The 24,281-nt window shown below is 38.8% G+C and overlaps 1 protein-coding gene across 6 annotated transcripts in view; it reads left to right on the top strand.

Moving 5' to 3' along the window:
• Positions 1 to 24,281, top strand: part of B3GNTL1 (UDP-GlcNAc:betaGal beta-1,3-N-acetylglucosaminyltransferase like 1) — a 113,921-nt gene that overhangs the window by 86,768 nt on the left and 2,872 nt on the right. For 5 of the 6 annotated variants that reach the window (XM_021415056.1, XM_021415053.1, XM_021415057.1 and 2 more), the window contains 3 exons: positions 8,257 to 8,392; positions 17,465 to 17,533; positions 19,676 to 19,750. In XM_021415056.1, the coding sequence (XP_021270731.1) occupies positions 8,257 to 8,392; positions 17,465 to 17,533; positions 19,676 to 19,750 (280 nt within the window). Of the gene's footprint in view, positions 1 to 8,256; positions 8,393 to 17,464; positions 17,534 to 19,675; positions 19,751 to 22,389; positions 23,844 to 24,281 lie in introns of those variants that run through there. The other variant, XM_021415054.1, reaches the window with a different exon arrangement.

The raw sequence follows: 24,281 nt of genomic DNA on the forward strand, positions 1-24,281 counted from the left end.
GATGAATGACATGCATTCTTCAGTCAGTCCTGTTATGACTTTGTAGCACTGACTAGTAAAACTAAACATATTTTAGTGTGCATTTTAGTTGTATATCACAATATTATTACTATAAATACTGAAACAGTCATTCCAAACAAATAGAAGATACTCTTTGGATTTTGTAAACAAATACAAGATGGTTTTTTTTTAATTGGCATTTAAGATTGTTGTTTTTTTCTTTTGTGTGCGTGATCACTTTGGCAGCTAGTTACAAACTTTTCAGCCGTGCATGGTGGGATGCTGGGACTCTTGGAAGACTATTGCTTGTATCTGTGGGAAAACATCTTATTCTTGGAAATGAGTTTGTTCTGAATTTACTGCAAGCTGTTGCTTATTCAGATCTACAAGGTTGTGTGGCACAAGGACCCTGAATTACAACACACTGTGAGAATGTGGAAATACTGTAAGCTGTTTCAGATGTGTGGCTTGCATGTCCAAATTGGCGCCTCGCTTGTCTCATTCTCAGAAGGCAGGCTGGCCATTCTTCCTGCTGGCTTTTTGTTGGTAGTTTTGTTAACAATATTTTCTGCAAACTTACAAATTTGAACTTGTGTAATATCTCTTCATACTGGCATGCTCCCTTGTTTATTGCCTAAGTTGTAAAGGGCTAGCCAGCATTTGTTTCTGAAGGCGACAGCGAGCATTGTTGTGGGACTCATCACAAGGGTTTATCATTGAAATTGGGTCTTCTCTAATTTGCTCATTTTTTTTTTCCTTCCAATTTGTAATGCGTGTTCAGCCTTTTCTAGCAGTCATTGTCTTGTTGGGGTGTTTTACTCGAGCAGTTTTCTGACGTTTTGCCTTTGTCATTGGCAGTTGCATTTTCAGCATTAGCCTAGGCCTGGATTTGGGAGTGGTAAACCAGGAACCAGATTAGTGCCTTGTCTGAGAGAAAAGTGATGCTCATGGGGAAGCTGATACTTTTAACAGTTTAAGTCTGGTTTCAGACTTAAAAAATTAAGTAGTTGTGAGCTAGTTAATAAAGTTTGTTTATACCAAGGTGCATATACAGTCCTTCAGCAAAGACAACGGGCACTCATATCCCATTGTGGACTGATTTCAGTTTATACAAATGCCTTTCATTACTATGCAGGGGACAAATCCCTGATCCCGCGTATTCAAACTTGCTAAAGTGCACGTGTAAAACTGTTCTGGCAAGCGAAATTTCATTCTTTTTGTTATGTATAATGGTAAACAATAATGTTTTTTAGGTCTTTTCCTGTGATTAGAAACTTTCTGAAACAGATTTCTAAAGGTGAAAGTATCTGTGAAGCAGGGAGAAAAGACTTGTTTGCATTCTCCCTTACCCTGGGGGCATCAGACTGAAGTATTAAATGCTGTGGGTGTGTGACAGAATCTGAACAAAGTGCAGGCTATATTTAGATTTCATTAGATGCATACAAAAATATAAACTCTCCCATTGTAATCTCATCCAAAGTATACAATGAATACCTGCTGAATGTGGATGAATAATACAAGATTTGGGAAACTTCAGCCAGGAGTCTACTACAAAAAAAATCCCACATACTGGATCTCTTGGATCTAAATTGTATTATCTCACTTTACAGCTTGTATCCTAGGGCTGTGTATAATTTGTGCTACATGGCTCTGTTGCACTGATCTGATAGAATATCAGAGTTGGCATTATAGCGAGAAGCACTATGGTAAGAAAGTTCGGTGTGTAATAAAAACATCATAAAACTCATAGATCTTTATCTTGCTAAAGGGGAGAAAAATGAACTGTATATAAAACAATGTACTTCATTGCAAGACAAAAGTCAGTATGGTAAAATACGAGCAATAAAACATTGTACTTAAGTGATGTTGCTCATGACTGACAGTTGGGGCAGGTAGCTAATCTTTGTAGCAATTTACAAACTTTTGTTCAAGAGAAATTTAATATATGCAGAAAATAGGGTTAGTAGATTCCCACTGAGATTGAGGAGATTCTCTTTTATGCGGAAAATGTGAAGCATGCTTAAATAACTTACAGTAATTTCATATGCTCTGTGCTCAGAATGAGTATAATATTGTAAGGGCTTATTCTGCAGAAATATCCAATATTACGTAATCTATTAAAACCATCTGGTTTCAGGCACTAGAAGCTTCCAGTATCATCTAAGCAAAAGAGAACAGGCCCTTAGTTTGAACGCACTCTTGGTTATTTTAGAGGTGCTCGGAGGCACGGTCTCATATCACTGCTGAGTGTTGGAATGCCTGCTTAATTTCTTGCAAAAACGTATGCATCCAAAAATAGGCAGGAGAGAATTCTGTCGTAACGTACTCCTGCACAACCGTAGTAAGATGAGGTCAACTGCATTTTTATCGTCTCTGTCTGCATTTGGCACTTCAATTAAACATAGAAACTAATGACCTCATTAGATTCTTGAAAAGCGAATGGCATTAACATTGATAGTCTCTGTCTTTCTTAATAAGCCTTTCATGAAAAATAGGCCACAATGCAAACCATGCCTCAGTTAACGACCCACGGCCTGAAGATGAACTCAGACATTAATAGAACCTATTAACAGTGTAAATGTAATAACTCAGTAGAACGATATAGTCCAGCAATTAATAAGTTCACATGAAGTTCAACAGAACAAGAACAACAACAAAAAATCAGTTTATTCACTAGTATGGTCAAGGTTCAAATAAGATTCATTTCTGAATTTCCTGTGGATTGCAAGGACTGTGAATTTTGCATGCAAAGCTAGCTGTAAAAAACTAGCTGCAAGGAGTCAGTTCTTTCAGCTCTTGCTGTGATTAAAAAGTTCTCTGTTCTTCCATCTCTGGATTATCTATCAGGTGAGATTCACCTAATATAAAACTCTATTATCCTGCCATGAATAAAAAACCACTGGCAGAGGCCATTCACTTGAATAGCTGTTCTTCCTGTCTGGTGTTATCTGAGTAGCATGTGGGACCACGCGTATAGGGAAGGTCAGATTTATAGTGTTACTGTGGATGGTAATCAATGCCTACAATTTCAGTACTGCTTAGGATACTGGGCTTGTATTTTTACATTTCACAAGTACTTGTACATCTGTCTTTGCTCTGTTGATTCACTTATGTAACCTCACTGGGGGGAAGGAGGGGAGAGGGAATCAAACGTTATGGTGAGGTTTAACAGAGCTCAGACATTAAATCATATAGCTTTTATTGTCACATTATCTTTCATTTCAAAATAGGAATGGAGCAGATGTTTCTTGACTCCTGTATTCAGTCAGTAGGTCAGCACACACTTTAACAGAGCTCCATTGTTATATTGCTAGGGTGGATGGGATGGTAATAATTGCTGGGGACTGAGGAACACACTTCTCACCCACTGAATGAATACCCTCATTTCGCTCCTGCAGAATTTTGGCTCCTCTTCTTCTTTCCAGACTGCATAGCTTAGGAGGATTGAGTGGGCATAACAGGGGAGAAGACTCAAGAATGATTTTCAAAATTAGAAAAATGTATATCTCTGACATAAGTGAATGACAAGAAAATTAAAGAAATGGGGAAAAAGTTGTGTACTTCAAGGATTTTGGTTAAGGAGGTGTGTTACTATGTTGGTGCCAGCTTCTGTAGTCAGAAGAGTTTGTGTCCCACCTTCTGGCTGAGGAAAATGCTGTTGACTGAATACAGGCTGGGAAATGGTACTAAAGGCTACTACCAAAGTGTTACCTTTAATTCTTTCTGAGGTGGTGGGTGAAAGCAGCTTTGTTTTGGGATGATGTAGAATAATGATAGCTTCTAGGTTTTGCTTATGGCTATAGATATATAATAATGCGAAATCTGAAAGCAGCTGTGAGAATCATCTGTGAGAAGAGGTTTGTACAACTTCTAGATCGTTTCAGGCATTTTCTTTAAGCTTGCTTTGCATGTTGCTACAGCTCCCATCTGTTGCACCTGCACTGGCTCTTAAATGATGGGAAAATGGCATTCCCTTATCCCTCAAGGCAGGAATCCCAGTTATCTATTCTGGAAACATCCAAAAATGTGGCAAATTAGGTGAACCAGAAACCTAAAGGGAATGACTGAAACTCTCCCTTTTGACACACCATGAGCTACCTTTTGTGTCAACACATGAGATATATTGTTCATAAAGAGCAGGTTTTCACAAAGATTAAGCCTGTAGTTGTTGCTGTAATTAAAGCTCAAGTACAAATGCCTCCCCTTGACTCCATATCTGTATGACCATCTGGGCTTGCACTGCTGAAAGATTTTCAGGGTTGTAACTCCAGATTGCTAAGTGTTGATATATCTTAACATTTTCATTAAAAAGGGTGCATACAGTATGGGGAACCAATTTAATAACAACAACAAAAGAATTGTGAGCATTTCCAGTTTAGGATTATTGTAAATATCCTTCAATAATAGGTCATAGTAAAATGTCTTAGTGATGCTAGCAAAAATTCATAATTGTTGTATATATTGGCTTCACTTACAAAATGCAAAATTCTCATTTAAGAAAAAACATTTGTTGGGGTTTAAATAAAGCTGTCTAACAATATCCTTGTGTTCAAATGCAGGTCCAGTTCATTCTGAGTTTCACATCCTTTTCTTTCTGAATGCAGTTCCCTGTTTGCTTACTCCCCACGCTTGCATTACTCAATATAACACTCATATATAAGATGGGGTCAGTAAGTTTGCTTCAGCCTGTTGATGATTTTGTGAGTGCTTATTAGCTGGAATGTGATAGGTTGGTGAGAGTCAGTGCACGGAAATATCTAATTTTAGGCTTCTCCCCAACAACTTTGCCATTCTCCTTGCTGCTCTCTGTAGAGCTTTGAAAGTGCAACCGTTAGTCTCTCCTTGGACAATAGCACCTAGGCTATTCATTTTTTAACTGAATCAATTTGAGTTGTTTTTCTTAGCTTGTAGCCACCTAGCAGTGCGTAGGTTGAAAGTCTTGCTGGATTCCTTCTGACCCTTGCTCAATTGCTGGTGACCCTGTGAACTGCTGCCCTGACTAGCTTCTCCGTATCAGCTCTATCTTCATAAGGCTTGGCACGCAACTAGAAGTTAGCTGTTAATTCCTCTTATGCCTTGAAATGTTGCCTATTTTTTCCTCAGTTTTCTTGACTTTGGTAAAACTCAAGAAGGAAAGAAACTTGGCTGTGCCACTCAAGTCAATAGGACATATTCTGAAGTACCTCTGGAAAATAATGCACTGTTATTCTTCTGAAGTCACGTTTCAAAGTGAAATCAGTTTTTAAACCTTTCCATTTACGTGTAAAGCAACAATCTGCCTTTTTAGAAGCTAGCAGAAGCTCTAGAATTTCCAGTAACGTGATCCTGGAAAAATACTTGACCTCAGTATTTCTTTCCTTTAACTTTCCTTCTGGGAATATATTATGCTGTAATGAACATGAAAAAATGGAAGTGTCAGAGGATGCCAGCAGCAGCTAAAGCTTTGCAGCAGGAATGCATCTTGTGGTTGCATTAGAAGAGATTTGCAATCAAATCCAAGATTTTTTTTTCTGTTAGTTGAAGTGCTGGTGCACAGCTACAGTCTTCAAAACTTTATATGGAGTGGCTAATCTTCGTGGGTACGTTTATTTGTGCAAGAAGTTCTTTCCAAGTTATCGCACCACAATCAATGATGAAGTGCTAAGCAGCCATATAAGGATTTGGCTGTGCTTGGAAATCTCCTGCAGAAGTGAGGCAGGCTCTCTGGAGCTAGCTGATAATCACAGAAAGAGTCCGTATGCCTGAGCGCTATGAGGGCTGCGAAGAAGTGATGCAAGTGAAAACAAAATTCCCATTGTTAAAATATTAGAAAAGCTTGCTAACAAACTTTTGGGAACAAATTATGTTTCCTAGGAAACTTAATAGCCTCCAATTTTATTCTTGTATCTATTTGTACCTTGGAGGTATGCTTCATAAAAGTCATTTGGAACAATAAAACAGTACCTGGTGCAGGCTTTGTGGAAATCGATAATCCATTATGAAAAGAAAAAAATTGAGCATTTTTTGTAAAATTAAGATGTGACGCTAATGCCAGCTCACTATAAATCTCTGTATATAGTATATGTACAATTTGGTAAGATAATCAAAATGGAAGCATTACAAGACTGTGGATAGTCAGAAGTGCAATGAAGAGAGACTGATCCGTTGATGAGAATGACTTACAACTGCATGGATGCAGCAGCTCCTCTTCCTGACTCTGCCAGCCCGGACAGTTTAGATTCTTACTATCATGAAAACATGAATGGATTTTGATTTCTATGTGGCAAGTTGCTCTTAGAAATCAGAAATCCGATCTGACCAGGTAGGCAGCTGAGGTTGAAACTTACTGCGGCTGCCCCATGATAACCTGTGCTGACCCATTAATTAGAAGCGTTATTTAAAGCAAAAGAAATAACATATTCTTGGAGAATCGTGGTGTGTAAATTCCATATGAAGTTAATAATGTCAGAAGACCGTGGAGCTTACAATTAACTTGTGTAGACGGTGTATTGGTAGGAAAAATATGTATTTCCCAAGACAAAGAAAACAGTAAGTCTGTTAGTGTTTTATTCAATTTCAGAGAATGACAATTCATAAATGCATAATCTAGCCCCGAATGATTTTTTTTTTTTAAACAGTGTACACTTTGGGTCACAAGAGCTATTAAAATTTGTGGAACTATTTGTAACGATTGTTCTAAATTGTATTGTGTTCTGTCATTACAATCAAGTGGAAAAATCTATTTGAAGAAATGTTTTCAGAAAGGACAGGAAACTAGATGTCTTTCAGAATTTCTGACAAGAAATTTTCAACTCAGTATCTAGTTCAAGAGATGTAGATTAGATTTATCTGTCAAACCGTAAATTAAGGAAATCAGTGTATAATATCTGGAACACTGTTTGTAAGTACCAGATAGGTTCCTAGTTAACGAATATTATGTGAACTCTGAACATTAAACAGATGTGCTTGAGAGCAGGTGGTTTCTTTAACCATTGTAAATTATGTAGTCTTAAATATTACATTATATGGTGGGAATAGATTTTTTTTAATACATAAATGTTTGAAAGTGATAGGAGGTGTGCACAAAAGAAAAAAATAATGTCATAGCTGTCAGACTGAATTAGTTCAGTCAGTTAGGATGGACATAATCCTTGCCTTGAAGTTGTCCTCTCTTGCCGAGATCATATACTGAACCTTCTGAAGATCCCAGCCAGCCGTCAGCATTTAAGGATATTACATGTTCCCTTCTTACTGGTTCCACAGCCACGTGGTTCATCATTTGGTACTCATCTCACTGCTGTTTACCTAAACCACTTGGCTTAAGTCATACTGTGAAACGTATTACAAATATGAAGACCTAAAGGTGTAATTTGACACAGACAAGTGCCAGCTTGCTCATTTCTAAAGTATATTTTAAGGTATCTCACAAGGCATAGCACTTTTTCTTCAAAAATAAAACTGATTATAAATTCCATTCCTCTTTATTTCTTAAAAAGGTCATCTTCAAAAGAAGGCATCATTGGTTGTTTGTACTGTTGCTGAATAATACTTGGGAGGCTTCAAAATAAAAACTCTTACTTGATCTAACGTGTGCACTCATTAGCAAGTGTTGAGTTGCGTGTAAAGGCTGCTAGTTTCACTGCTGTATGCAACTTTTGCAGTTCAGTAATTATTGTTGTTGTACCTATGTCTACTGATCCTGAGCTTTGAAAACTGACTTTCTGAAGACTTGAGCTGCGTATCACAGTGTTTGGACTTTACTTGCAGCACTGGGGTGACTATTTGGTTAGACTGGAGTAGTGAATTTGTGAGATTGGAACTTTGCTTTGACAAAGGAGAATGAATGCATAGGCAGGTAGAACACAAGGAATTGGGATTAGGAGATAGTTCACCTGTATGTACTGCAGTGTTATAGAGCAGTTCATTTGGTGTCTGGCAATGGGCAAACAACATATTGGTGGGTGGCTGGAATTGTCAGTATTGAATTTGATTACTGTAGCCCCTGTTTTTCATCTTGTTATAATGTTCTGTTAAAGGTCTTGAAAATAACAGCTATGACTTCAGATCTGTCTTACTTATTTTTGTCCAAGGGCTTCCACAGAATTTCCTTTTTTCTGACAGCAGCTAGATGTGTCCCTGGGAAAGGGCTAGTATTTTTGTATCATGTGTGAATTGTTTTGGTCAGGTTTGTGTGTGTGTGTGTGTGTGTGTGTGTGTGTATAAAATAATGTTAAAAGTTTTAAAGGGTTTAACTCAACCGTATTTCTAATTCTTTAGAGAAACCATCTGGAACCACCGAGTCAGGTTTCTTGAGGACAGAGTCCTGAGCTCCTGGACATCATTCACCATTTGGAATGCTGGCAAGCAAGGCAAGAAGCTCTACAGAAGTTTGTCACCAGCTAATCGAATAAAGGTATACTACTAAGGATTGGTAAGATCTGTACAAATCCACTTTCTTCTTCCTCAGATGAGACTCCTTGCTTCTTGCTATGTACCATAGTAGCATTCTCATAAAAATATTACAAGTATAAGTTGGAAAAATTCTCAATACTCTAGTCAACCTCTACTTTTAAAATGCTCTATTACATTATCTAAAGTGTATTGGGTGTAGTTCAACATAGGCAGTCTTGTTCCTGCTTGCTGGTGACTAAGCATGGCAATAGCATAGACACTCTATCATTGCTTATGGTACTGTTGTGTAACTAACCTTTGCAGTAGTCAGGTACACCAAGAGAGCTGAGTAACACTTTGCATGGTACAATACTGAACTACCTCGTCTAGGGTTACTCATACATGTATTCATTATGTTTGTCCAGTTCCTAATTGAGTGCTACATGGGTCCCTGTCAGATCCTGAGCAGTCTGGTTTGTATTTTGATAAGTAGTTAGACTGTAACCTCCTTTTGAAAAATAGAAGGTGCTGTGGGGGGAGCAGGCAAGTAGACTGCTGCACACATTGTACGGTTTACAATCAGTTGGAAATGTGGAGGTCACTTACAGCTGGCAGTGGGGGATTGGGTGGAGCTTTACTGGAGTTTTATAGAATAGGGTTAGGGAATATTTTATAGAATATTATTTTGTGGAATAACTTTTTGATTAGATAAAGGCTTTAGGGCTAATGTCAACTGGCTGTTTCTTATAAAGAGCCACAGAACATTGATTTTATTACCAAATGTGTTTTTCTTTCTTAAAAATGTGGACAGGAAGACAAAATGACAAATATGTATACATAAACCTGGTTAATGTAGTTGCCCAGAGGCCACACACATGGAAAAAAAAATAATAAAAGAAGGAATTTGTATATCCATAGTTGAAATTAATGAGTAGAAGTGGGAGGCATTCACACAGGAGATGTACAACACAAGAACTGAACCTGAATTTCCAGACTGATATTCCAATGCCATATGTCTGTCATTGATATCATGCAGTAATGGGTGAGCTGCATGAAAAATAATATTAAATGCTGTGTCTCCAGTCAGCCCTCACTCAAAGAGGACAGAGCTGTCTGTTAGATGTTTTCAGCTATCTTGGTCATGCAGTGCAGCATGCATATGATGGGGGTGGGAAGGGGTGTTGTTATGAAAACATTTTCTTTTGTTAGACTTTTGCAGAGTGCTTTGTGAATTTCTCTAATTTGCTAACAACCATTGCAAGTTTTTATCTATAAAATGATAAGAATTAGGAAATAAATTCCATGGGAAGAGATGGTAGCTAATATTATGCTCATATAGTACAAGTAAGGATTTACGAGACATTATAGAGAAGCTGGACTGTGATGTTTTTGTAGCAGTGTCTCACCATCTTAGGTCTCACATTTTTGTTTTTTTTACACCAAGCTAAAATAGAGGCTGACATTAAGATGGAACAACACTCTAGCTTTGTGTTACGTTTGCCACCTTGTTGTATGGGTGACTCATTCAGAATTTCACATCCTGCTCAGCAAACACAATAATAATTTGAAGATGCAGAGAAGATAAAAAGGACAAGAGAAAAATATTGGGTTTTGTGCTGTTTAGCTGCTGAAGGATCAAAGCTTGCCTCTCCTTCAGTGATGAACAGCTTTTAATTCTCTAGTATGCTAGCACTGACAGTGTGGTTCTAATTAACTGGATCTTGATATTCTTTCCAGCTGACCCTTACTTAACATTTGTTTTGGCAGCGTTGTAGGCTGATACTATTTTGCTTCCGTCAATGTTATAGTTACACATACTGTAGTATGCTTTAGTTTGATATTGAAATATTGCTGCAGTGGAAATGCTAATTCATGGCCTGAAACAGTGATGGAGCACCTGGTGGGAATGCAGGGAGAACCCAGGGGAGCTCAGGTGCAATCAATGCACCTGAGTGATAGGAAGGAGTGGAGCCAGGATCCATCCCTTCCCAGCCCTCATTTAAGGGTTGGCAGTGGAGGTGAGAGCATCTCTTGCTGGAGATTCCTGCCTACCTGAGGTCTTCTGAGGGTAAGCAGCTCTTTTCCTTCATTTCTGTGTCTGTGGCTGCTGCATTTGGGCTCGTTCTCCTTTGCTGTAGCCAAAGACTTTACCACCCCACTATTATTGCAGTACTTTCCATCCCATTATAGCATTACAATTGCATTGAGCATTAACTCATCAGTTACTGGCTATAGCACCCAGATGTGTTTAGAAACAGCTAAACGTGCCAGCTGCAGGTGTACAGGCCAAACATGACTGTGAATGTACTGCTACAATATAATCACAGCCTGATCCTTAGTACCTTGTATAGAGTAATCAAACTTCAGCCAGCAAGTCTAGCATGTTATTTTCAGATATATTCAGAGGTTTTCCTGAAGGTCAACAAAAATAAATAGCTTCAGAAAATGGCTTATGGTCATTCTAAGTGAAATGAGAGGTCTCTCCTTTAGGTAGCTAATTTCTGATGAAGTTATTATTATCTGTAGTGATTAAAACCTACTTTTATGTTGTTGTTCAGGCTTATTCGTAGCTTTTCTAAAAGTGAGAACTCAAGAATATCCACCTCAGCTAGAAATAAAGCATAAAAGGTATCCTGATGTTTTACAGTTAGTCACTGGCAAAAGGCTGTATGTGCAGTTCAAACACCTCACTTCTCTGAATGCTAACTAAAGGATGATGCTGCTGCGGCTTCAAGAAATAAATTTATACAATTTGCAATATAATTTGTATAAATTATTTTTCTAAACTAATAATAGTAAAAAGAGGCTAGTTAAACTTCATATTATACTTTTCCTCAAAAATTGAGTTTTTCTGGGACTAATCCTCAACTCTTGCTGAAGACTCTAAAATCCCATAGAAGCAAGGGTGGAAAATACTTGTTGCTTCATCCTTAAGAACCAGTAGCATACTTTTCCTCTCTCACTCTTTAAAGATTTTTTGAACAAAAGATAAGCTTTCAGGTACTGTGTTAATAATGAGAGTAATAGAGATCCAGAATCTAGCTATCAGGGTGAGAGAGGTGGCTGTTCCCTCTACTCCCAGCTGAAGTGCTGCAGTCAGCTCTGGGTCCCCAGCACAAGAAGGACACAGAGCTGTTGAAGTGGGTCCAGAGGAGGCCACGAGGATGCACAGAGGGCTGGAGCACCTCTCCTATGGAGACAGGCTGAGAGCTGGGGGTTTTCAGTCTGGAGCCTTCTCTCCTCATTGTGGCCTTGCAGCCCCTAGAGGACTCTGCTGGGCAGTGTAGTGACAGAACAAGGAGCAACAGATTTAAAAATGGGAAATTTAGGTCAGATGTGAGGGGGAAATTCTTTACTCAGTGTGTGCTGAGGCCCTGGCACTGCTGCCCAAAGAAGCTGAGGGTGCCCCTGGAGGTGCCCAAGGAGGGGGGCAACCAGTTCATGGCAGGGGTTGGGGTTGGGTGGGCTACAGGTCCCTTCCAGCCTAAACCATGCTGTGGTTCTATGAGCTACAAACAGAATCTACTATTGTGTAGTTACCACATTCTCCTCTGAAGATCCGGTTCTGCATGTGACCTTTATAAAACAATGTGATCCTAAAAGGTTTAATATGCTTTGAAATGCGAATCAGATTGCCAAAGCATGCTGTAGAATTTACCTGTCTAAATTTCATTTCATATTTTACACTTTAAGTCTGTTTAAACTCATGAGAATTTTACCTTTGCTGTGTTTCATGGTTGCTGCATCCTTTTATTGATATTCAGAATCTCATTAGCAGTCATGAGACTGATTTCAGTTGGGATGTGGAATCACAGTAGGATTTTTTCCTAAATTGGGAATATGTTTGAAATGTGGGGCACATACACTAGAACAAATAATTAAAAGAACATACATTTCTAGGATTTTTACAATGTCATAAAGCAATTATATTTCTAATAGTGACTTGTTTTTTTGTGGAGTGCTTGGGGTGGGGGGAAGAAATGCTGCATGCCAAACAACAGTGTGTTTGAGAAAACAAAATTTTGGCAAATCTGGGAAGCAGCAGTCTTTGTTTGTGCTCACTAAGAAATGATGAGTTTAGTCTGTTTGGAAAACAGTCTCAGTTAAAATTATGACTATATTAAAGGAGAAAAGGACACCTAAGCTATATTCTGTCTTTTCCTTTAGACGTCTGTGTGGTGAGTAGTAAATTAATGCCTTTTTTCCAAAGTGTTCAGGCAAAGATCCAAGGTTCGGTATTTTTACTCAATAGTAACACAAGGAAAAAAATTATTCAACTAGTAGGGTTTTATTTATGAATTAATTACCAGGATCTCAGTATTCTTAGGGAAATTCTGTTTCCTGTCTGTCCCCTTCTTGATTCACACAGTTGACAGTGGTTTAGTATTAGCATTTCTGCAAGACTGAAGTCGAACAGACCTTTTTTTGTTTAAAACACATCCGTCTTGTCTATAATTTGCAGCTGAAGATGGAAACCAAATGTTTTTGGGACACTCCATATGCCTGGAGGGTTTCTGAGCTGTCTTGTCCACTCTTTTATTCTCCGTCAAACTTTAGCTAAAAGGAGAACTTAAGCATTACCATTTTGTGTCATTTCCGATGGCTGAAAATAGTGTTCAAGTAGTGAACAGAAAAGGAGGGGGGAAGGACAAAATAAGCATCAGCTAATTAGTGGCATGGAAACAGTACTTGTACACATCCAACCCCATGAAATTTCTGTATCCTATCCACCACTGGCAAAATTGAAAGCTTCAAGAAAGTATTTTGTACACTTTCTCCTAGCTCATTAACCATTTAAAACCATCCCTATTGTTTTGTGTTCATTTCTCCTTACCTTCTTCTCATTTATCAAGAGCAACATCTCTAAGCCATGTACTTGACGCTACCTCCCAAAAGCAAGAAATGTTTGTTTTGCAGCGTTTTAACTGAAGTATGTGAATGGCAATATGAGAGAATGAAGTGGGGAATGTTCAAAGAAATCAAGGGAAAAATATTGCACCCACCTTCAGTGTGGATCACAAGATAGAATGGCTTTGTAAAAGCCAGCTAAAAGAGAGCTCACAGAGCAAAGGGAGGCAGATGGAATTTAAAACCTGCAGTTTAGTCCAGGTATAAAGCATCCTAAAATGAAGGCTCTATTTTACCATTTGTTATTTTGGACCATAGATAATATTTTGTGCTGAAATACGGCAGGGAAATCTCTCTGCTGCTTGCAGGCATGAAGGTGCGTTTTTCTTGAATTTCCATGTTGTTGGTATAGGTTGTGAGGCCTGAAAAATTCCTGCTATAACTTTCCTAGTTATGTGTCCTAGAGAAGTGAGAGTTGCAATTAGTTCCCACAGTGTTTTGTCTAAATGGAGTTATATTTTGTATGTAGTAAGGGGAATTTTGTATGTTCAATATTTAGAAGCTAATTTTGCACATTGGATTCTGGCATGAATATTCTTTTCAGCAAGTTTGGTTTGTATATGTGTAAAGAGGGAAGATGATGTTGTCGTTAATGGAGTAATGTCTGTAAATGGGTACATGACATGCATATTTGGAATTGAGAGATCCACACAGCTTTTGCTGTGGTATAATGCTAACTAGGTGAAATAAAAGCAACGTTCCAACACTGAAATCAATCAGACTGTGACTGAGAATTGCTTGTTGTCTTTGTGGCTCCTCTTATGGCATGCTGGAGATGTTTCTGCCTCTGCGTGCCCCTTGGTCTGTTTGTCATTACTTGTATCTATTTAAACTTACATTATAATGCTTTCCATTGCTTTGTTTTGACATGAATGGCCAAAATTGATTTAACATTTGCAGAGATGTATATTAACATGCTTCCGAGGCTTTATACAAGTATGAATGAAAGAATTATAAATAGTAGAATCAGGAAGGTCAGTAGAAGTTTAAAATGCATGAAGGACCGTGTGAGCAGAAGGAGACATGGAGAGAACACAGTAGAGAAGATCTGCACGTATAAGATTTTTTAGAGAGCTTTCCAGACTGTCATCTATAAAGAAATTTGATGAGATCAATTGATGTAATTAGGAGGGAGAGGACACTGTGCAAGTGACCACATATCAAAAGGGTTGTCCCTTTTTTCTTTCATGGTTTACTAAGATGTTCCCTCTCCTCTGTTAAGCTTGCCTCTCAGATCCTTCTGCCCATGACTATAAAACATCTCAAGAACTTGCTGAGATTGGGTTTCCTTGCTTTCTGTCAATGTACAGACTTATAGCCATATCACGGGTGAAAATAAGATGAGGGAATAAAATTCTATGAACACCATTCACCATAATAGGACAGTATTAGGCTGATTAATTTTCTAGTTTTTCTGTTAGAAAATCTGAATAGAATGGGAATTACAAAGAAACATTCACTTGAGAAGCCAAGAGGGCAGTGAGTGAGTCAAGCATGAAACAAACAACGAAGTTGTGTATAACACAACACAGTTCAAACAGCAGATAATTACAGTTGCACCTTAAGCCCACTCTCACTGACTTCTTCAGCTGAGCATGTGGAGTAGGATTAATCTCCTGCCCATTAATCTCCTTTTACCAGGGAGGTCTGATAGTCCAAGCCTGTGTGTCCCTTTGCACAGCTGCTGTGTTTATTAAAAAGAACCAGCCAGAGGCAGGGTTTTATCTTCCTCAGTTTTTTTCCCCTAGATTTGAGTAAATAACTGATCTTTTGAGCCATATAAACTTTCTCTTAAGAGGGAAAGAACTGTTTCTCCGTTCCCTTTACGCCGCTGTTAATGTGCGTTACAATCTATAACTATTACTTATAGTGATTATGTAGCTTGTGTATAATGAACAGATAGCTCTTTCTCTTCTAATTTTTAGTTGAGAAAAATAGAATTTTTTTTTGTTTGATACTGTACAGATTTGCGTGTGATGTTCAAAACAAAAATGCATAAACATTTTTGTATTTCCTTAAAACTGAAGTGTGACCCGGGGGCACAGCAAGCTTCAGTGATGCCATTTGGTCAGTTGCATTGCAAATGAGTTATTTTGCTGGGAGGGGAAAAAAAAAAAAACCAACAACAACAAAAAAAACAACTTAAAGACTACTTTATAGCTTTATAGTTCATAGTTTCTTCCCTAGAAGACAGTAGTTCCTATATGGGTAGATGAACGTCATAGGACATGCAAGACATTAGCCCATCAGTGCAAGAAAAAAAATAGGCAACTTGGGTAAGCCTAATAGCTTAATATAAATATCTCAAATAAGCCTGATGCCTTGGGTTTGCCTTCTTGAATAAACAACTGTGTGCATGTCCTGAATTTGTCTCCAGACAGATTTTCTTTAATTGGAAAATAGTGTGAGGCAGAAAAATAGTTGACTTACATTTTGGCCACCCACATGGAGTACGGTCTGTCAGAAAATTTGCCCATTGAAGTCTGGCCTCTTTTCTAACACTGTGGATATCAGATTTAAGGTGGCTGAATCCACTGAAAATTAGATGTGGAGATACTTACCAGCAGAGATCTTGAATGAAGCTTACTGTGCTCAGTTCTTGCTCATCTACAGCCCACACCTTCTGTTTTTTCAGCTCCAGTAAGCTATAACGGTGGTTGGGGAAAGCAGTTGGGGATGTATTAATTTGCGCAAGCACAGAGGAAAAAGAGAACCTAGGAAAGACATTGGTTCTTTGAAGAAGTTGCTTGTGATTAGGGCTGTCTAACCCAGCCTGCATCAGCCACAGAGACCTTGTATGATGTCTGTAAGCTTCCTAGAACTTCCCTGCGTGCCCTCTCTAGTTCCATTATAAAGTCTGAAGTGTGGGCTGTGTCCTTACTGTGACCCCTGCATCAGGAGCACCCAGAGCAGAAGTCTGGATCTTCTGGCCTGAAACATGATTCAGCTACTCCTACAGCTCCCAAGTGAAAATTTAATGTTTCCTTGTTCTTTTCTTCATTGGTGAACCAACAAGGAATGTAGAAGTTCAGCGTTAGGACACTACTGCTCCTGCGACAGGGTCCCCTATTCTGCAAACAGAATGAGGTCATTTTAGGTAAAATAAAATAATCTTAATCAAAGGAGGAAAATGGGAGAGAGAGAGATGTATGTAGGTACCGAAAGTAAGCCAGCGTTCTGCAGCTTCTCTAACATAGTAAATTTGTAATACAGCTGTTTGGCTGTTCACATTTTCCCAATGTTAAGTGTTGTTAATCAATTTTTAATGCAACGATTAAAAAGATAGGAAAACTGCTACCCAGCTTTCACCAGAATAATTGATTTCTGCAAGACCTTGAATACCTTCACCGCTCTGCTTCAGCGTAAAAGTTCTGTGCAGACGATACAAATGGATCCAAAGGAAGTCAGAGGAAAACGTAGCTACGTTTGTTTTTAAAAGTCTTACAAAATGTTACTGACTTATTAATGGTTCTGAAATGAGACCACTGTGTATTTTGGATTGCAGGCATTTACTATGCCTGTGTATTTATGGGGAATGCAAATGAAAAAATGTGAAATATTTGGCAACAAGGGCTATAAATAATGCTTCCATAACTACATTAAGTATAACAAAAACACAGCAGTAACTGTATGTATTTAAATAACAAAATCTGCTGAAGTTTTCAGTTGAAAAATAGAGATAAAATCCAGAGATAAACTCCAGACTTGGTGAGTTATGGCCAAGAACTGAGGCTGGTATTACCAGAGCATCCATAGCAATAGCGTGACACTGAGAAATCTTGTAGTAGATGATGTGCTTGGACTGGACAGAAAAAGGAAAGTTTGTATGATCAAATCTTAAGTGTTTAGTGGAAGTGCTGCGATGAGGAGTCTAGGCTCTGTCTTTAGTTTACTCAGCATGTCGCTGAGGATGTAAAGTTAATGATCTCACATGTGTTTTTTCTTACACAGTGACTGTTGTTCATGTTCACAAAAACATGATGTGCTCATAGCCAACTGCAAACATGGCTGATCTCATGGAAATGGAAATGATTTTATGTTTTTAATCTCCATAGGAGTACCATGGTGCATTGCCCTATTCCTAGTGTTCATTCACATGCCTTTAGCATTCCATAGATACACTACAAGTGAAATACCTGCTGGTAGCAAAGAATGGCATTGAAGTGTTCTGCTTCTTTTTCTCCAGGTAACTGCATTTTGTGATGTCGATGAAAAGAAAATAGCAAAAGGATTCTACACTTTTGAAGAATCTGAGGTTAGTTACTTTTGCATTCATTACTGTGATCAGAAATTGTTCTGAGAAATGAGATGAAAGAATGTATCACAAATTTTTAATACTGTGTGACAACTCATTTTGGTAGGAGACCGTGAGTAGTGATTAGAGGTAAGGAGGCCATGACTATGTAGGAGACTAGATAGCTGGGGATTAACACCACAGTGCCAACTGTGGAGCCAGAATTCCTGTCTGTATTGCTCATGGGAATGAGAGCCCCTCATCTGACATGGTGACTGAGGAACTGTCACTGGATAGTGTTGTTTCAGGTAAAGGTATAAACCAGCACAAAATGAGATTCTTCAGGAACAGGTTTTACATAGATGCCTCTAGACCCCACAAGCAAGAACAAAGCGGTATGGATTGGAGGACTTCCAGATGCAAACTTCCTACCCTAATGAAGAGAAAAATAGAAGGAAGACTTGTGAGATGGTATGGAGATTTGTGAGATGGTATTTCCACTGTTAACAAATTGTGATGGCAGCAAACCTCTTCCAAAGAGGTCATCTTCCAGGTCAAAGCAGACAGGCAAGAGTACCTCATGTTAACTGAAGTCAGCTTAAAAACACATATATATATGTGTATATATATATATTTATATATTTATACTCTGATGGGATAAAGTACAGCCTTCTCTGACAGTTTTTCTTTTAGATGGGAGTAGCATTTGACTCATGATGGATTAAAGTCTAATGTCTACTAAAATAAGAAAATTTCAGTCATGAATTGTAACATCTGTATATTAATTATTATGTATATCTGAATAAGACTTTAATTGATAGGCTCCTTTGGAGCCAGAAATTGTAGGCAGAGACACTTCCTTCCATAGAAAAGGAACAGTGATATTTAGATAACAATAAACAAACCATATAGAAAAAGTTGTCCTGATACAATATTAATTTAATGGTAGCAATTAGCTCCAAGATCTGGAGTAAAGTTTCATCCAGATTCAGTCCCTCAAGGAGTCAGTGACAGGACAGTTCTGAGGTTCACTGGGCACTAGGTCAGGTCCTTGGGAGTGCAGTCTGACACTATGGCTCAGCCAGTCCAGCTGCAGGGGTGGTCTGACCTCAGCCCCACGCTCCCACTGCCTTGTTTATACTGGGTCTAGCAGTCTTGTGGCTAAAGGATGGCAATTCAGTTAGCTGATGTGGCAGAAAAGGAACCCTCAGAAGAAGTTTTCCAGCAAGTTATCTTGTGAATAAAATTGCCCTGAGGTTGCATGATCCTTGTATCATGCATGGGAGTGGGCCTGTGGGAGGGGTAAGGGAGCATCTCCTCAGATGCAGCTTGTGATTAGCCTAAAGTAATTGTAAAATCAGACTCTGTTCTGGGACACTAACAAGTGCTTCCCAGCTGCATGACTGCAATCAGAATTGAGAATTTTGACTGGGAATATTGACTCACTAACTACCTTTAGTTAGTAGTAATGCTACTGGCATAGTACACATCCTGTACTTACGCCTTCCTAACATGTAGCCATTCTCCCACATGGGTCATAAATAATATTATACTGCAAACTGTTGTGAAAATTCTGCAGCTTGGATCTAAGGTGAAGCCTCAGTTGGGCATAAGCCATTTAACAGCTCCAACTGAAAGGAGAAGATTCTGCTTTTGTATCTGCTACTTGCCTTGTGCTTGCTTTGATGCTTCTCTGATGGCACATTAAGTTGATTCAGCTCACTAAAGGGGAAGAACCAGCTCAAAAAGAAAAAAACCCTATATATATATATATATATATATATATAGTATATGATAGGCTATTATAATAGCATACCTTGCAGTGAGATCCAAAAAGGAATCACTTGGGCAAAGGGCTAAAAGGCAGAGCTGGAGATAACCTGGAGGAGAGGAATGAGAGCTTCTCCTTTCAACAGCTGAAAGTTCTTAATTAAGATCCGGTGTAGTGTATAACTTTATTCAAAGAAAAACAACTGTACTGAAAGATGATGATAAGAAAGTAATGTGTTCTTAAATGGGGGGAATAATGAGTGGAGGCACGTGATCATGTGGACCATTTAAAATGAGGTCTCAGAATTAGCTTTTCCTCTTTTACTGCTTAGTAGCTCCTAAAACTGAAACAAGTACCCATGTATGCTTCTTAACTGACTGCTCTTCTTGCAGGAGAGACCAAAACCAAAAATTCCTATATGTCACTTCAGAGAAGCAACTCCACCTTTCATTATCTGTGTGAAGCAGGTGAGTGCCCTTAGCTGTATGTAGAAAATCAGTAATTGCTCCTTATTATAATCAATTTCTGTTTAATTGTTTTTCTGGAAGCTTTTACTATACAATTGAATGGCCCTTCTAACAACTCTGCAGAGTATTTCAGGGTTTTAAAACAGTGGTATTCAGAAATGTAATATTAAGAATGATAAAACTTACCTCCTCAGTAAAGGAGCTTGGATCTCTTTTACGTTCTTGCCCAACATTATACGCACAAATGAGGATATATAGTTGGTCACTTTGTCTCATTTATTCCTAAAATATTGCAGCCCTATGTGTGCTAAAGGCTTTATTTTTTTAAATCAGACCTTGAAAACTATTTTGTTTGGCTTTGTGAATTCTGACACCACTTCTGTGGCTGACCATGGTAACATAACTAGAAGATGATAACCAGTGGCAATTTTGCTGTTATATTTAAAATAATAGCAAAGTATAGTGGGATAACACAGAATATTTAAGGCAGAAGAGCAAAGACACTGTGGTTGTAAACATTAGTTAAAAGTCTCTAAAAGTAACTAAAACTTGAAGCTACACAGAAACACAGATATTTTAAAACTGTTGCAGATCTGTTCAAAGATAAATTAGCTGAATCACATCTCATACAGTTCCCTTCTAGTTTAGCCCTCCCTACTTTACAGCCAACTCTGAGATCATAACTTAAGTTGTAAAGCCAGACTGAAAGTACCTTAGGGCATTATCTCGTACTGTTGGTTGATAAACTGTTGGATAAGCTAGTAATATTACAACTAATTTAATTTTTCATGCTACATATAATGGTGGGTGGAAGTCCCTAGACAAAACATCTGTGCAACCTGTTACAAAGCACATCTAATTTGTGAAGTCCTTACAGTGAGACTGTTACACAGCATCTTGCCTGAAGACACCGGTCCATGACTTCAGTTGTGATTTCAGAATATTTTCTGCTTTTTGCCACTGAGCATTTCCTACTTGCTAATCAATGAATACCGTAGGCCACAGTATCTTTTAAGTTACATGCAGTATTTTTTTACTGGAAATAGAATTTGACCTACTTGAAATATTTTTAGAGCTTGCGAAGTTGTTTCTAAAATGTGTCTTTGAAGCAGCTTACTTTCTAGGAGAATTTAATAAAGCCAACAGCCATTCATATGGGGCCAACTCTCTAGAAACTGCAGGCAGGTTACGTCCTTGCCTGTCTCGCTTTGTGACTGAGATCACAGTTAGATACTACTAAAGTTGGTGTTATAAGACCCGATGGCAAAAACACCCCGGTGCAGAGGTAAATAAAAATCAATATGCAAGGAGTTCAGCAGCATCGTACCCTGGGAAAATGAGTGGCCAAAGGGACAAGAAAATGATGAGAATAAGCTTGCATAACATTGTAGTGGAAGTCCACTACAGAGCTTGCCTTTCTGTAAATTTAAAATGTACCTGTTAATGATACAGACCTCACAGTACGCCTATGTCATTATGCCATATTATTGTTCTAATACTGTGAAGAGAAGGAATCAGGTTAGAAGGACAGAGATGTTTATAACAAAGAGCTGAAAGCATGTATTTGTCAGTAGTGCTGAATACACTGTTATCACCTGGGAAACCCCAGACAACATACGAAAGACATAAAAAAACATAGATATCTGTACCGCAGTGCAGAGAGTGTAAAAGCCAGGAGAGAGAAAAGGACTCGGAGGGTCTCGCCCAGCAAGCAGCAATGTTCTGAGCTGCACTCCCAATCCAAGTCTGCTGGACCCTCCTTTCTGCTGCCCCTGGGCTTTGCAGCTGATCTTCAGGAAGTTTTACAACCTCTCTTTCAGCCATTGTCATACTTGCTGGATTTAATTACTGTTATGAGTCTCCGTGGAGGCAGTTGGAATCTACAAAATCCCATTCTTAGTACTCGCAAGGTTGTGCCGGGATTGAAATGGCCACGCTTTTCAGTAGTAGTTTTGTCATGGAAAGTAGTCTTCTACCAAAACAAAACAAGCTGATAAATGTCTGTGGTTTAAAATATTCAGGTATCCTGTCTGCAGCAGCTTTCAAACTTCTGGGTCTGACCGCTAAAGGAAATGGTTTCTAAATGGGCTGAGAAGAGCAGAGCACTGAACTTTCATTCATCTGTGTTGCTATTGTGCAGGCCACAAAATGCCGCGGGTTACTCTTTGCTGTATTTATAGACTGAATTTGCCTTGCTTTCTGTGCAGCCCACATCTGAAGGAACAGCTAAAAGCAAACCTCCCCAGCTGCTTTTCTTTATTCACCTCTCTACATTTCCCCTCCCAGTGTGTTTTTTCAAACGAAAAAGTACGGTAGAGGATACATATGTACATAAATATTAAGACTGCATCGAATGAAAAATGTTTTGTACTTTCTGAGAGCTATTTCTGCCTCTCAGACTCTATTTGCTCGCATATATCAAACAGAACTCTGCAAAAAATGTTGATGCTAGGAGTTAAGTCCCAAGCTGATGTGAAAGACATTACCAGAATTGAAACAAAAAATTCCTCTGCAAAAGGGGTGCTGTCCATGTGCATACTGCGTGGGGACAAACAAAATTCACCTGTTTGAGAGGTTACCAAGTGTCTGTGTTTCCAAACTATTCAAGGCAAGTAGGTTTACCCAGCTCTGTGTTTCAGGTCACGCTGCTAACATACAAAAACCCCCGTGAGTGTAAGGATGCTTCTTGTGTAGAGAAACAAATGTGAAGATGCAACACAAGCCACGGAGCTGGAGTGTCCTAATGGAACCACTTCTGTGTTGTGGGGAATTGCTGGAAGCTGACGTCAGGCAGATCTAGCTGCAGACTCTTCAGTGATTTGCTTAAACAGAAGTCATTAACAAGCTCATAAACATCCCAGACTTCCGAATTTATTGTTTACAAATATAGACTCCTCAACATCCTTCTGAAGAAGTGTTCTGGGCCTTATTGTTGTTTGTTTTCCCTTTCATGGTCGAGAATTATTTTTAGTAATGACACAGACAAAACCTGCATGTTTATAAGCAGCTCTAAGAGGGTAATTTTGAAGATTAGATATGTTTATTAAGTGGGTTGTCTGCAAGAATTGACTGTGGCCGTGTACTTCAAGCACTGTTTGCTTATTTATTTTCTCTGGCAGTTCCTCCTAGCGTGGCATTACTTTGTTGCCATGTAAAATCATTTCAGTAAAAGCAATTGATTTTTAGTTCAGCTTGCAAGAAGCTTTAAAAAATGGCTTCACAAAGGGCTGTAGCTGAAATTCAGTGCTCTGGGTGTGTGTGTGTTTCAAAGCTTTTACTCAGGAGCATGAAATCATGGCTTTAGCTCGTCAGAGCTGTGCAGCAGCCTGCAGTACCACTTCACCTAAGGGCCTGCACTGTGTGTTTCCTCTTGCTTTGAGGTCAAAGCAAAATGCTTAGAAATCACTTATTGTACCCTGTTTTGGCATGGCTTCCAAGTGCTTGAAATGAAAGGGATTTTCTACTGTTCTGCCTCAGTAATTAAACTAGTTCAATTGTGTAAAGTTTTCAGTAAATTTACTGTTAGACCAGTTATTGTAAAACGCTGCCTTGTTCTGTCACCTCAGACTTGTGGTCTGGGAATGAAAGGTTTGTTTTTAACTCTTCTGCTTAATTTAGCATCTGGGCTCTTCTTTTATTTTCATTTTTAACCTTTCTTCAGAGCAGGTTGATTTTTCAGCACGCCAGACAGAACTGTTTCATACCTTATGTCCAAATTTGGGTAATCTTGGTTTTATGAAATCATTAGAGGACACTAAAGGTCGTGATCAAGACCTGCATTTCTAAGTAGAATTCTCTGTTGATGTGAGTGGTAAGTGTTGCACTTGGACCAGTGGAAGGCTGGGATCTTAACTGAATTGCAAAACCAGGACCCAGTCCTTCAAAGTACTGAAAGTACTGTGAAGTATTCTTAATATCAAGAGGTTAAAAAAAACAACCATAAATACTCAACATATTCCCACTCAGGGCCTTACTGCTCAGCTAAGACATTGGTTACTTAGGTAAAGTGGAGCTCTTGCTCTAAAAATCTGCTACCATGAGACCTTTTCTCAAGTTATTCATTAGCTGTTATCATTGTTCTTTTTAATTGTTTGTAAACATCAGTGCTCAAGTAATTTTATGACCGTGGTGGACGTGTTTTCGTTGAAGTTCTGGATCAGATAATGTTGTCTTTGTATATTTTGGCACTGCCTGTGAAAACTGAAAAACACTGCAGGTAGATGAGAGGGGAGGGGATCTTGGAGCCTGAGCACAGCGTGCTGGTCTGAGCCAACGGCTGAAATATGAAGTTTCCCTTCCTATATAAATTCAAGCAGCAGTCTGGAGGGGCAGGTCAGCTTGTTTTGTTATTGGGTGGACTGTTGATTGAGATGGCCTTGTTCCTTGAATGGAAGGCTTCCAAGAAACACCTGTACACTATGTGAGCATTTCTATCAGCATTTCAGTGGACGGGTCCAAGAGCTGGGAAGCTGGATGGACAGTCAGTCCTCTTTGTTTCTGAACTCAGATTTATAAAAGGTCCCTGAGCAAT

Source organism: Numida meleagris, chromosome 17 (genome assembly GCF_002078875.1).
Source record: "Numida meleagris isolate 19003 breed g44 Domestic line chromosome 17, NumMel1.0, whole genome shotgun sequence".
Classification (NCBI taxonomy): Eukaryota; Metazoa; Chordata; class Aves; order Galliformes; family Numididae; genus Numida; species Numida meleagris.